The 12,164-nt window shown below is 34.8% G+C and overlaps 1 protein-coding gene across 1 annotated transcript; it reads right to left on the bottom strand.

The window, feature by feature from the left end:
- Nucleotides 1-4,634: 4,634 nt before the first annotated feature.
- LOC113754017 (probable inactive leucine-rich repeat receptor-like protein kinase At3g03770) lies at nucleotides 4,635-10,087 on the bottom strand. Its single transcript, XM_027298328.1, has 7 exons — nucleotides 8,096-10,087; nucleotides 7,783-7,916; nucleotides 7,113-7,356; nucleotides 6,356-6,567; nucleotides 6,250-6,275; nucleotides 5,740-5,851; nucleotides 4,635-5,360 (listed from the first exon to the last, which is right to left on the bottom strand). Exons 1-7 carry the CDS (start codon nucleotides 9,456-9,458, stop codon nucleotides 5,133-5,135), a joined length of 2,319 nt encoding a protein of 772 aa, XP_027154129.1. The 5' UTR covers nucleotides 9,459-10,087; the 3' UTR covers nucleotides 4,635-5,132.
- Between the last annotated feature and the right edge of the window lie 2,077 nt (nucleotides 10,088-12,164).

The raw sequence follows: 12,164 nt of genomic DNA, 5'->3' as shown, positions 1-12,164 counted from the left end.
AATCACACTATTTCAAACATTTTAATTAAATTTATTTATTAAAATAAATTAAAAAATTTAGGAAAAAAGGTATGGGAGATTTGAAAACCATTTATGAAACATCTTCTAAAACCTCAATTGCAATACATATAGATATGCTCCGTTTGGATTACCTGTTTTTTGGGTTGTTTTTCAAAAACAGCACTGTAGCATTTCGTTTTTGAAATACAAGTCCGTTTGGATTAGTTGTTTTTGAGATTGTTTTTCAAAAACTATATGAAAAACTTTTACTGTAGATGTTTTTTGGATTATTTTTAGAGATATTTTTAAAACATATTTTGGGTATTTTTATAATTTATAATTTATATAATTTTATTTTTATATACATTTATGCATTTATAATACATTTATAAATATTTATAAATAAATATATTTATATATTCGCTAAAAAATATATAAATGTATTATAAATGTATTATATTATATATAATACATAATATAAATATATTTATAAATGTATAAGTGTATATTATTATAAATGTATAAATTATAAATGAATATTGTATAAATGTATAAATTATAAGTTATAATTTTTATATTTTTATATAAATATACATTTATGCATTTATAAATAAATATATTTATATATTTATATAAAAATATATTATAAATTTATTGTATTATATATAATACATAATATAAATATATTTATAAATGTATAAGTGTATATTATTGTAAATTTATAAATTATAAATGAATATTATATAAATGTATAAATGTATAATTTATAATTTATAATTTATAATTTTTATATTTTTATATAAATATACATTTATGCATTTATAATACATTTATAAATACTTATAAATAAATATATTTATTTATTTCTATAAAAGTATATAAATGTATTATATTACATATAATACATAATATAAATATATTTATAAATGTATAAGTGTATATTCTTGTAAATTTATAAATTATAAAGGAATATTACATAAATGTATAAATGTATAAATGTATAAATGTATAAATTATATATTTTTATATAAATATACATTTATAAATATTTATAAATAAATATATTTATGTATTTATATAAAAATATATAAATGTATTATATTACATATAATACATATTATAAATATATTTATAAATTTAAAATTGCATATTATTATAAATGTATAAATTACAAATGAATATTATATAAATGTATAAATTATAATTTTATTAATATATATTAATATTATGTATAAATGTATTAATATAATTAATATAAATGTACAAATGTATTAATATATGTATAAATGTAAAATTAATATTATGTATATTAATATAAATGTATTATATTTTGTATAATACATAATATAAATGTATATTATAAATATACATTAATATATATATTATGTATAAATATACATTTATATAAATGTAAAATATATATTATATTATATATAATTTATATAATATATAATATTCATATAAATATATTATAAATATGTAAAAATATTTTTTAAGTAAAATAAAATATTTATAATATGTAAAAATAAATATATAAATATTTAATATATATATAATATACATTAATATTAATTATAAATATTATAATATTATAAATATGGTGTTTATATAATATTTCAATTTTTAATATTTATTTTATATTTCATTATATAAATATTCATATAATATATAATATATAATTTTCAATTTGTATAATATACATAATATTATATATATATATAATATAATATATTATACATAATATACATTGTTACATTATTACATATTATGTATATTATATATTATACCTAACATTATTAGACATTATTATACACAATAATGTACATAATAATATTATACATTAATAATGTATATATTATAATATAATGTACATAATATATTATGTATAAATATTTACACATTTATGTATACAATATTACATATTATGTATATTATATTATGTATATTATAATATTAATGTATATAAATATTTATATAATATATAATATATATAATTTTCAATTTGTATATTTCAATTTATATTAATATAATATATATATATAATATACATAATTGAAATATACATATGTAGTTGTTTTTGATATAATGTTTGGATATGGTGTTTTTGGAGTTGTTTTAGAAATACACATTTACTGTAGCATTTGGGATGTGAAAAACAGTTTTTCAAAAACAGCTCCAAAAACAAGGATCCAAACACACCCGATATCACACTTCCACAAGCGCGTTGTAGTCACACACGTACCACTAGATTAGTGCGCGTCTGGCACTGAATATTAGATCCTAGTAGTAATTGGCTTTGCAAGCATCCGCCGACAGGTTTTTATAATCCCTTTTTTCTTTTTATTTATTTATTATTATTTTTTTTTTCAAGTGCTAACAATCATATGAAAACTTTAAAAAAGAACCAAAATTTTTATTTCTCCTGAGCTTACAACAGGGTGTGTTTGGACAGGAGACTACTCTTAAAAAAAATTTTAAATCATAATCAACTTTTTTGTGATGTATGTAAAATTAAAAGGAAAGATGCATAAAAACAACAATAATATAACAACGTGCTTATTTTAGATGTGATTCAAAATTTTTCTACAAATAATGGGCTGGCACCCATTGCCTAGATACATCTGGGCATCCAGCTGCCAACGTAGCCGAAAAAATCAGTTGATGATATATAATTTAGGAAAACGGATATTGTCGGCCTTGTTTGTACAGTAATTTTTCAAAGAAAAATTGATACATCTTTTCATGAACATATTTTTCAATCACATTTTTATTTCATATATATCAAATTATTATAATAATTTTTCTATAAAAAATTCAGAAAAATACAATCCAAACAATGCCGACGGTCGTCGAACTTATTATTATTAAATTATTTTTTTCATTGGATACGAGTCGTATGATTATGCACTGAAGTTGAAGCAACCGAATTTTAAGTTGGACCGGAAGGAGCGCATAAGGTTGAAGTGTCAACCTCATCAAACCGGTGAAGATGTCAGATTTCATGGGGCTATAGGAGGGAGGAAGCGCCGGGCAACAAATCAAAAGAAGCCTTTGCTGGTGGCGATTTCTTGGTACTTTGTTGGTGGGCATTTCCAATTTACAACACTAGTGTTTACTTTACAACCCCCCCCCCCCCCAAAAAAACCCCAACCACCTTCTCTTTTTGTTGATAAACTGGTTCTTCTTCTTCTTCTTCTTTTTAATGGGAAATTTGCCAAATTGGTCCCTAACATTTACCAAAAACACTTTTTTAGTCCCTAACATATAAAATCAGCCAAAATTGTCCTTCACATTTAAATTGTGATCCAATTTAGTCCTAATGCTCGTTTTTGCTCCTTTCTCCGGCTAAAAATAGCACGCCCCTCTCACATGGTCATATTTTCAAGGGCAAAATTGGAAAACAAAAGCTTTCTTCTTCTTTCTTCTTTTCCCCTGTTTCTTCTTCTCCATCGCGACCGAGAGCCCTCATCACCGCTGCCGTATCCTCCGCCCCTTCAACCTCGCTTGTCCACCGCCTCTCTCCACTGTCGCGGGATCTCTACTCCGCTGCCCTGCGCACTGCCCGCGTGATCCTTCCACCAGCTCACCCGCGACCCCAGCGCACGCCGCCCCACTGCTCAGCGCGCCGCCACTGCGCGGCTCTATTTCATCCTCCGCCTGCCCCGACGCCGCAGCCCGCATCCATGAGAAGCAGCCGACGCCGCTGCTCGACGCCACTGGCGCGCGTCGCGTACCTCACCTCACCTCACTTCACTCCCTCTTCTCTCTCCTCGCGCCTCCACCAGCGACACGCGGCACCTCTTCTGATCACCTCCAAATATGCTTCTGTTCAGGTGAACTTAGTCACCGTTGTGGTGAACCTGTCCTTAGAGAGTCGAAGCAAGATAAAAATTGTGAGGTCAGGGATCGTCCCCAGTGGATCTGGGATTTGTGTTTTCCAATTTTGCCCTTGAAAATATGACCACGTGAGAGGGGCGTGCTATTTTTAGTCGGAGAAAGGAGCAAAAACGAGCATTAGGACCAAATTGGATCACAATTTAAATGTGAAGGACAATTTTGGCTGATTTTATATGTTAGGGACTAAAAAAGTGTTTTTGGTAAATGTTAGGGATCAATTTGGCAAATTTCCCTATTTTAATTGACTAGATATAATTGCAAAGATAATGCCATTTTTTTACCCTATTGGTTGAATTGTTCACCTTTTTCAACGCTTCAACTTAACGTCTTTAGAATTCTAATGTCACTGAATTCATTTCATCCAACTAGAGTGGGTTTTTTTTTTTCTTTTAAGGAGTCTGATTTGTGTGAATGCAAATGCTAGTGTTAAGAGTTAGACTATAGATATTTGCTGCTGGGGATGCTGGGATTACTTGTTTGCTTCGTGTCCGTCCATAGTTAGAAGCTAAGCTAAGCTAAAAGGAAGGCTTTCGAGTGAAAAATGGTAAGGAGTCACATCGAACAAGTGCCAACGGATAAGACATCAAAACCCAAAGGCAAAGGAAACACCCACTGGCCAGTGCCCACCACCAATCATCTCCTAACTAATTGCCAGCTGAGGCAACTCAGGTTCCTTAACCAGGATGATCGACAACCTTCGTGGAATCAAATATTAATAAACCTTCGAATATACGACAGATGAGGAAAGATGGTGTAACCTCCTGGGATTTTTCTGTTGTAGCAAGTACTATATAGAGATGTACATACATTTTATAAAGGCCTCCTGCTCTACTAATAATAACATGGCAATTTGAATCTGCAAGTAATCAAATTCCTCGTCAAGTTTTGAAGTGCTTAAAAACCGCGGTCTGTACACTAGGTATCTTTCACTGCTATCTACTAGCAGCATATTATACTACTCCCTACCGCGCAAAGAAAAGATTACACAGAAGAAGAACCTACAGACTCCTTTAACTCTCTCCCGCTGGTGAAGCCGTTTCTGGGGATAGAATGTCGCAGGAATTACTCTTTTAAGCAGCATCGCCAATTTTAACATCAAATAATCAAGAGGCCAAAAAGACGGGGCATTTACGATTTCAAAACACTGCCAGTGAACACATTTAGCTGAGACCTGCTGCGACGTCGTGGTGCTTAAACCGAAAAAATGCGGAAGAACTCGAAACCCAGTTTACAGGTTATGATAGTGATGCAGCATCTGATTTCTGATCTACATCAGCTGTGGCCTGGACTTGAGCAGCGTATTGCAGGTTCCACAGGACATCCTCAAACGAGGGACGACTTGAATCAGGGGATATGCATTTGTTAGTCAGGGATATGACGATCGATAACGACTCCTGTGAAGATGTTGTCAAAACAATTGGGTCCACTATCTTTCTCCGACCATCCTGGCTACCAAAGGACGTCTGCAGTTTGTATAAAACATTTCAGAATCGACCATTAACCAGTCCAGTTAGCAATGAATCTGAAATTACATTCCCCGGTTTCAGAGGGATCCTCAATAAAATCATTACTTGCTTTTGAAAAATAATATATATACATACATATAAATCCCTTTTGGAGCCAAACTTCTTTACTTTTTTTTTTTTTTTAACTTCTTTCCCAAAGAATTGAAATGACCAGCAACTAAAATAGGTAAAATGATGAAAATTTGAGTGCACAATCTCTACTCATCTATCCTTTCACAAATTACGTGCTCAAAAACTTTGTGATCCTTTTGGGACATATTTCCACAAGGACATCAAGTGTTGAAAGAATTGCAATTTGAAAAGTGCTTTAACATACCATTTCTTTTAGCAAAAATGCTTCCCCTTTTCCTTTTCCAATAGGGCCCACAAGGGACTCAAGCAATATGAATCCGAAGTTATAAACATCATCCTCCAACTTAGACATATGCCTGCAAGCACAGATTGAGTAGAAACAGATTTTCATAGCAGCCAATGACAATTAAGATTGTATCTTCTAGAACTAGAAGGCTCAAAGATGTCTGACCTTGACATTGTTTGAAACATACTTTGGGGAATAAAAGCTATTAGGAAGGATAACCGGGAAATAAAGCTATTGAATCTGCAAGTTTTAGGTGAACATTTTTCCAGCTTTCTTAAATGGACTTTTCTTTGATACCTTGTGAATTGGCTTCTGGTCTGAAAGCCAATTACTCAACACGCACAATTTGTAGCCTTATTTCCAGGCAAAAGATCATGTGAAATTGTTTAAATCTGAGAAAAAAGTTGGATAAACATCTCCCTACAACTACCCTCTTGAAAACAAAAGTTACAAGAGAATGTTGCTCACCATGACTTTGAGCCATCTCCCCTTGCCTGAAAAGATATGACTGAACGTTAGTGAAGCCATTGCAACCAAGATACGTTAAGTTTTGAATTTCAAGGAAATTATTTACCTCAGATTTTTCGACATCTTCTGTAACGATGGACATACCATAGTCACTGAGTTTTGCAACCCGATGCTCATCAAGAAGTATATTTCGTGTCTTTAAGCGGTTGCAAGTGGAAGGTGGAATTACGCCTGTATGCAGAAAATGTACAGCCTTGGCGATGCCAATTAGGACTGCTAATCTGTCAGACCAATTCAGAACCTTCTCTGGGCTGGTCTCTGCACATGTATGTGTAGTTTGTTTAGAGTTAGACAGCCTCTATAGCATTAGTTGTATATCTACATATTACAAATCCAGCCTACAGTTTGACAGGAGATAAATTCATTGAGAATTTAGACTCTTCAGCCTGCTACATGAGGCCCTTTTTTCCCAATGTTTCTAAGCAATCATCCTCTTGGGGAAATTTGATTGGATAATATCATTTAATTTGACCCAGCAAGTGGAATCATACAACACCTTTCTTTTCTTTCTTTTCCTCTTCTTTTTTTTTTTTGTTTAAAAACTCCATATATCAATATGCCTTGTACTATGGTCCGATACAGAGTTCCTATCTTTTCGACTCACTCCATCCATGCAAGCACATGCAACAACCAGTAATCTATGGTTTTTTGTTCGTTTGTACCCATTGATTTACATGAAAAGTTAAACAAACAAAAAAAAACAAAGTTGTATACATATTGATCAGCATAACAACTCAACAGTTTTTGCCTAATTAAAAAAAAAACCATAACAAGTAAAAAACGATTGGGGTTAGTTGACTTACCAGAAAGATGAGTATGGAAGTTTCCATTAGGAACAAATTCGTACACAAGTAACACTCTGTTTACAGTTGAGTCATCTTGCACTTCTCCATCAATGCAATGACCTAAAAGGCCGACCAAGTGTGGATGGCGAAGCTTCGATAGCAAATCCAACCGAAGCTTGAGGTTCCTAATCAGAAATTTTTTATGCAGAGCCAGTGACCTAATTGCAACATAGTTCCCATTCTGTAATCGTCCCTTGTAAATCTAAAGACGATAAAGACGCATGGTTATGAAAGCTTTTCCAAACTTAGCTCAGTCAAAAGTAAAATCATGAAAAGTAACATTCTGGAATTGAAGCCAAAATGGAAGCACAAACTATAAGTCGGAGTAATTGAATAAGAAAAGGAAACGCAACTTCTGAAATATCATGGCCAACCAAGATTCGATGCTTCTCTATTCCCTTAGAAGAATGTCCATTTGTAAATTCAAAGATATTACAGTCCTTTCAAGATTCTTAGCTGGAAAAACCTATGATTAACTGGTCTTATTGAACAAGTACATGATCAATCGAAGAAAGATGAAAACAGTAAGGTCCAATTTCAGTGGTGGAATAGTTATCACTTTCCTCATTCATTTACTATTTTGCACGCTGTCTCAACTAATAGTTTGCTTAAGATCATGCTTGCCAACCTTCCCAATTGAGCCTGCACCCAGAACCGTTGACTGATCAAAACGGCCTGTGGCTTCTTCCAACTCTTCCATTGAGAACAAACGATATACCGGAGTTCCTTGTGCTCCCAGTTTTGCAGCTTGAGAAATGATTCCTGCAGTTGACACAAGCTATTGTTAAGAAACTACCAAATGCTTTCTTTCTGTTAGATCATAGTGAACAGCCCTTGGGATTTTGCAAAAATATAATGACTGGTCTCTGTGGAACAGGATTGATAAAATCCCGACTCCCAAGAAAAAGTACTGACAAGAACAAAGTTTGACTATTACTTACTGGCATTGGCAAGAAGTTCAGAAGAAATTGCAGATGGTGGGTTATCTTGTACAACCTTTGGGACCGTGCGCAAACCTGGGGGTGCACCTCTTGCCTGTTGCCTTCTGCGGAAGATGAGTAGCCCAACCAGTAAAAGTACCACAATAATCAAAATTCCTCCAATAACGCCCGCCAATAGCACTATTGCTTTTCCACTGAAACGTTTGCTCTGTGTCACGGTCACCGCTTTCTCACAAAATGACTTAGAATGTTGATTTTTGGTATCAATGGACAAGCAATTCCAACCGAACTTAACTATTCTCTTCCCAGAATTACTGTCCAAACAAGAAGGAAGACTGCCAATGAATCTATTATTTGAAATATCAACAAAACCAAGAGCGTCTCCGCAACTGATGCGTTGGGGAAGTGAGCCACTCAGCACGTTAGATGCTACATTCAAGTAACTGATATTCTGCAGCGAAAACAGTTCACTTGGGGGCGTCCCGGTCAGAAAATTGTTTGAAAGATCAAGGTGCTGAAGCTGCTGCAGCTCACCTAATTCTTGTGGAATTTCGCCAGAGAGAGAATTATTGCTGAGCAGAATTGTGGTTAGTCCTTTTGGCAAGGAGGGCAGTTGAGAATCAAAGTGATTTTCTCTCAAGTCCAACAAATGTAACCCGGTTAGAGCACTCATATCAGGTAATTTGCCTGCAAGTGCATTGTGGGACAAAATAATGTCAGTGAGTGATGTAATTCGTGTGAGAGAAGAAGGAAATTGACCCTTCAATCTGTTGTTCTTTAAGCTCAAGACTGTGAGTTTTGTCAATGAATCGAACCAATCTGGCACGGTGTCGTTGAAAAAGTTCCCATCCAATGTCAGAGTATGAAGCCTAACCATCCTAGACAGCTGCGCCGGAATGGTACCAAACAAGAAATTGGAGCTCACATCAAGGAGTTCGAGTGAAGAAAGCCGGTGAATTTTATCAGGGAGGGGTCCCCACATTCCAAGAGACACTAAGCTAACAACTCTCAAGTTAGTTAGCCTTGTCAAGGTAGTAACAAAAGAATCAACGGAGAAACTCTGAGACAATGTCTGGTTGGGAAGTGCAAATCCATTGAATTCACTGACCTTAGCGAGCTTATCTCCCATGATTTTGAGCTCGGTGACGGAGTTGTCCTGGCATGTGATGCTCATATGTGTAGTTGAAGACAGGGTACACAAATCGCCATAGTAATTCTGCCAGGCATCCAGCTCAATTGGGTACTCCAAGTGCTTTCTCAGCTGGAGAAGAATTTGCCTTTCGTAGGTTTGCAACTGGTGGGTAGTAGAGGCAAGCAAAGCCCATGAAAGAAACACTAGATGCAAGGTACTAGGCCACCCCATTTTGAAAACTTTCCAAATTAAGGGGTCTCAAAGTTTAAGATTCTGTGATAAATACCCAACAAAACTGGATAAACAGCCTAGGCAGGAAGTGTCCATATGTCATTAAGAGGAATTATTTTCTTGGCAATTCTTTTTTTTTTTTTTTTGGGTTTACAGATTTCCGAGGCAAGGAAGAAATGAAAAGAAGCTGGAAAAAGGATGGGGAGGACAAAATCTTGGAAAGGACGAACTGGTAACAATCAGGAGAGGGGAGGAGGAGGAGTAGTAGTGTAAGTGGACCGATACTTCTCAAATGTAGGTGGAATTATGTTCACAGAATTCCTTTTGGATGTAGGGAAAAAAAGAGGGAGAGAGAGAGAGGTGGTTGGAGAAGGCAAAATTAATTGCACAGATAATAATGAAGGGGCATTAAAAGCTTCGTGCATTTAAGATGGATGGAAGAGGGAAGACCCAAGAAGAAGAAAGAAGACGGCTTTGTGCCATTGGCATAAATAAATCAATTTGGGGGTGGTGTTGTTTCCTTCTGGCAAAGGACTAGGAGACTGTGGCCGTGGACTGGACTGTGCTACCCACTGGCCGTCGCCCTGGCTCTGTGTGTGTGTGTGTGTGAAAGAGTCTTTAAAATATGGGGCGTGGGGGTGGCAAATTGTGGGAATGGCAATGGTGCTAGAGACGGATGCCCTTTTAAGTGAGCCGCATTATCTGGTTGGGCATTAAGGTGGGGACAGAATTGGAGTTCCAAACTTAAGATTTGATTGATTTTCGATGGGGGGAATCATTACCCAAATGATTGGCACGTTTAATTTGTCCTAAGTATCCCCACCATCTGCCAAAGCAAATTTTCTTAATTTGATGAAGTAGGATATTATAGCAAAGCATGCTGTAATGTTAAAAGCCACCCTTGTCCCAATGTTTCAAGATTTGACCACTCTTTCCCACCTTTGTCGAGGTCTGTACATTTTATTTAAAAAATAAAATAAACAAACAAGACGAAAGATTATTTTTTTTCGTCATCCCTACTTCTACTCCTACTCTATGTTAATCTAATTACGAAAAAACTCAACTGGACCTATAAGGGATCGATAGGGACAGAACCACCATCAGAACAGTCTGAATTCTTTTTAAGAACCACAATTGTGACAAATTAGTGGGAGGCAAACCAACCTTGTCTCCCACCCCACCAAAGTCTTAAAGGCTTGGTGGTGGCCACCAGCTTAAGGCTGATGGTTAAAACGAAAGACTATTAGTAGATGAAAATTTTAGTAGTAGTGAAACATGTGTGGCCCAGCAGCTCAAGTCTTTTCGGTGTATGGAGTACTTGAAAATAAATGATCATTGAATGGTTTGAAGATTTTATATTGTGAAGGAAAGATGAGTAAATAAGAGAAAGTACGACTGAAATGTAAATAAATAAATAAAAAATATATATATAACAAAAAATATAGCGCACTTCTCTCTTGTAAAATAAGTAATTACATGACAACGACTAAAGAGCTATTGTAATTTTTTACTTGCAATCTGATAAAACATACATTAATACAAGGTTGTCTTCCGAGTTTTTTTTTTTTTAAATGGCAATTCTCACACCCAATCCCACTCAAGATGTGTCGGACTTTACATACTAGATAGATTAAAACCAATCTCTCTCTCTCTCTTTTTTGCCAATTATCGATTTCTACACTACTCGTATACTCTTTTTAAACTAACCTATGTAGGGGGAAATCCAATTGGATTAAGAGATGTTAAAATAAGTAGTTCTATCTCTAAACCAAAGAAATACACTACTGCACATCCTTTGAATTTTAGTACAGGTAAACCCCTAATCTACGATTACACCTATACCTCATGTATCATTTGGTGGCCAAACTTCCCAAAGGAGAGTTGGTTTTGAAGCAATCAAATTAGTGCAGCAGCAGCAGCAGTAAACAATCCTTTGAGCTTGAGGCGTCGCCTATGGATATGAAGCCGATGGTATTTGCAGTTCAATGAAAAAAAGAAACGCCCAACAAGTTCGCTGCTAAGTTTGGAAAATATCAAAATTGGGAATTGGGCTCTAAATCTTTTGAGGGGCCGCAACTTGCACATTGCCCGCCCGTACAGCCTGTTCTAGCATGATTCCTGAAAGGAAATGCCGAATCCGATGAAACTCATCTGGATTTCCTAGTCGCAATCGTGGTGCGTGCGATGACAACCTATAAGGACGTTGTTTGTCGAATTTTATTATTAATATTTTTTGGAGGGTCAAACAAGGATCAACGTTCGGGAGTCCAAATTAAGGCTGGGTAACGGGAGTGAGTTCACTCCAAACAAAGAAAAGTGTGGCTGATAAAAGAGCAAATATGACCGACTCATTAACTCCCCCAGAATCTCTCCCTCTTTTCTTCTTTAAGCAAAAAGCAGCATGCTAATCTAATCTACTCTTCCTTTTTCCCTTTTTTTTTTTTCAAAAAAAATATCTACTCTTCTTCTGCTTTGAGAAAGGGGCAAAACATTCGTCTGGACGACCCATAAAGAGCGACGGTGCCAATCTACTCACTCTTCCATCATCGGAGGAGGAGAAAGTTCCACGTGTACCATGTGAAGGTTGAAGTGAGAGAACTCACCTCCGTCGACACATAATCAATCGCGTTCTCTAGATTTTTTTTTTTTTTTTTTTTTAAAGAAAGGAAAATACGACTCTGCTTCTTTTGTAAACACCCGACGGAA

This window comes from Coffea eugenioides, chromosome 11, assembly GCF_003713205.1.
Source record: "Coffea eugenioides isolate CCC68of chromosome 11, Ceug_1.0, whole genome shotgun sequence".
In the NCBI taxonomy this organism is placed as follows: domain Eukaryota; kingdom Viridiplantae; phylum Streptophyta; class Magnoliopsida; order Gentianales; family Rubiaceae; genus Coffea; species Coffea eugenioides.
This window is presented reverse-complemented; position numbering and strand designations above follow the sequence as displayed.